General features: G+C 40.1%; 1 protein-coding gene across 1 annotated transcript; it reads right to left on the reverse strand.

Annotated features, from left to right (window-relative positions):
* Positions 1,522 to 2,796, reverse strand: LOC108661170. The gene is made up of 2 exons (XM_018117070.1): positions 2,246 to 2,796; positions 1,522 to 2,068 (listed from the first exon to the last, which is right to left on the reverse strand). Exons 1-2 carry the CDS (start codon positions 2,794 to 2,796, stop codon positions 1,522 to 1,524), a joined length of 1,098 nt encoding a protein of 365 aa, XP_017972559.1.

Genomic DNA, 3,294 nt, shown 5'->3' on the forward strand with positions numbered 1-3,294 from the left:
CTCTTTTTCAATTGTTTTAAAATTTTGAACATGGCAATTCATCTTCATCAGTTTTCTTTTTTTGGGTGTTTTAGAGCCTTCTCTTTGATCAATGGGGGATGAATCGATCACGCTTCCGATCTCTCGTCTTCCCCAATTCATTGCTCATAACTGTTTTCTTCCTCTATCATATGCATGGTCCAATCATTCTTCACATTTTTACTGTGCTCCATTCTATTGCTATTTCTATTTCTTTCTTTCTTTTCTTAGTCTTTTCTCTTTTCTTTTCTTACATTACCAGACTCCATTTCATTCACTGTAAATTACGATCCTTTTTCAAAATATTGGAAACATTTCTTACTTTATCATGCTCTTTATTAAGTATCATTCCAATTTTATGACAAATGCAATGCAATGTACTCATATCTCCTCTCTTGGCAGAATGGAAATGATGGCATTGTTGGGAGCAGAAAGGCTAATTTTCGTTAGAAAAAAGGGAAGTTTCTACAATCAAGCATAATGACAAGGAACAAGGGAAAATTGATTAGTACAAAAGGGATACAGTTCTTTCTTAATGACTGTTTCGATAGATATTAACAGTAGTCTCGAAATTTTATCCCGAAACAGGCACATTTGTCAGCTCCCTTGTCTTTTGTATGAACATCTCGGATCATGATCTTCACCCTTTCTGTGTTAAGCTTTTGTAGTACTTGGACCTTCTTCGTGTCTAGACCGCCCTTTCGGGTTTTCACCCTAAACACATCTCCCAGATTCAAGCCGCCTTCTCAGGTTTTCAACTTGAAATTTTTTTTTTTATGCAAAATATTTCTTGACCGCATCCGCATTCACCGGGTTGGAAAACTTCATTCCGTCCATCTCCGCCAAAATTAGTGCTCCTCTTGAAAAAGCTTTCTTCACCACAAATGGTTCTTCCCAATTCGGTGTCCATTTCCCGCAAAGGTCATGCTGGTTCGGGAGAATTCTTTTCAACACTAATTCTCCTTATCGGAACTGTCGAGGATGTGCCTTCTTGCCATATGCCCTCATCATTCTCTTTTGATATAACTGCCCATGGCAAAGTGCCGTCAACCTTTTTTCTTCTATGAGATTCAATTGCTCATATCAAGCATTAACCCATTCGGCTTCTTTCAACTGTACTTCTTTAAGGACCCGAATGGAAGGGATTTCTACTTCAATTGGAAAAACTGCTTCCAACCCATACACCAAAGAGAATGATGTAGCTCCCGTGGAAGTTCGGACTATTGTGCAATAAGCATGCAAAGCAAAAGGTAACTTCTCATGCCAATCTTTGTATACATCTGTCATCTTTTCAATTATCCTTTTGATGTTCTTGTTGGCTGCTTCTACTGCTCTATTCATCTTTGGGCTATAAGGTGTTGAATTGTGATGCTTGATCTTGAACTTGGCACAAACCTCTTTCATCATCGAACCATTGAGGTTACTAGCGTTATCCGTGATGATCCTTTCTGGGAGACCATAGCGGCATATTATTTCTTTTTGGATGAACTTGCATACCACTTTCTAGGTCACATTGGCATAAAATGTTGCTTCTACCCACTTAGTGAAGTAGTCAATTGCCACCAGAATAAACCGATGCCCATTTGATGCCTTCGGGGTTACCAACCCAATCACATCCATTCCCCACATTGAGAATGGCCATGGTGATGTCAATACATGCAGTGAATTAGCAGGGGTGTGGATTCTGTTTGCATATATCTGACACTTGTGACACTTTCGAGCGAAATCTATACAATCCATTTCCAACGTAAGCCAGTAATACCCTGCTCTCATGACCTGTCTTGCCAACTTATGTCCACTTGCATGTGCTCCACAAATTCTTTCGTGAACTTCCTCAACAATTCTCCGAGCTTCGGCTGAATTCACACATCTCAAAAGCGTTTGATCCCTACTTCTCTTGTATAAGATGTTCCCATCCAAGAAGAAATTCATTGCCAACCTTCTAATGGTTTTCTTATCATTTTCTGAGCTTTGATCCAGGTACTGCTGAAACTTGAGATAATGCACAATATCATGGTACCACGGTTTCCCGTCTATTTCTTTTTCTACACTGGAGCAGTGTGCGGGGCACTCTCAAAGATTAATCATGATGGGTTGAGTCTTGACATTGGTACCAACTTTGAACATTACCGCCAGCGTAGCTAATGCATCGGCCATTTGGTTCTCCTCTCGGGTCAAATGGGTGAAGCAAATCTTATCAAAATTTTCAATTAGCTTTGAAACATACTTGTGATATCGAACTAACTTCGAGTCATGTGTCTCCCATTCTCCTCGCAACTGATAAATAACTAAAGCAAAGTCCCCATACACTTCCAAAATGTGAATTTTCGTCTCGATTACTGTTTGAAGACCCATGACACAAGCTTCATATTCAGCAACATTATTGGTGCAATAGAAGTTGAGTTTAGCTATGACGGGATAATAATCTCCTTCTGGTGACACTAACACGACCCCTATGCCATGCCCCAAGGCATTCGAAGCTCCGTCGAAAAACATCTTCCAATTCTCTTTCTCCGATTCCTCCCCACTTGTTTGGCATATTGACATCAAGTCCTCATTCGGAAACTCAAACTCCATTGGTTCATAATCCTCTTCCACCCTTTCTGCAAGAAAATCTGCGATTGCACTTCCTTTGATAGCTTTTTGGGAAACATACACAATATCATATTCAGACAATAACACTTGCCATTTTGCCACTCTACCTAATAAGGAGGGTTTCTCGAAGATGCATTTAATAGGATCCAACTTCGCAATGAGCCAAGTGGTATGATATAGCATGTACTACCTGAGTCGATGCGTCGTCCATGCTAAAGCACAACACATCTTTTCGAACGAGGAATACTTGGACTCGTATTCAGTGAACTTTTTACATAAGTAGTAAATTGCCCTTTCTTTGTTACCAGTTTCATCATGCTGTCCTAACACACATCCCATGGATCCTTCATTTACCGTCAAGTATAAGAGGAGGGGTCTCCCGACCATAGGTGGTACTAATACTGGCGGACTCAATAGATATTCTTTAACCTTGTCAAAAGTAACTTGGCACTCCTCATTCCATGCCCCAGGATTATGTTTGCGAAGGAGTTTGAAGATCAGGTCACATTTGAGTGTGAGTTGTGATATGAACCGGGCTATATAATTTAATCTCCCCAAAAATCCTCTAACTTTTTTTTGCATTTTGGGAGGAGGCAAATTACGGATTGCTTGAACCTTATCCGGGTCAACTTCTATTCCTCTTTCACTGACGATGAAACCTAGTAGCTTTCCTGAAATGAC

The sequence above is a fragment of the Theobroma cacao genome, chromosome 3 (assembly GCF_000208745.1).
Source record: "Theobroma cacao cultivar B97-61/B2 chromosome 3, Criollo_cocoa_genome_V2, whole genome shotgun sequence".
Taxonomy (NCBI): domain Eukaryota; kingdom Viridiplantae; phylum Streptophyta; class Magnoliopsida; order Malvales; family Malvaceae; genus Theobroma; species Theobroma cacao.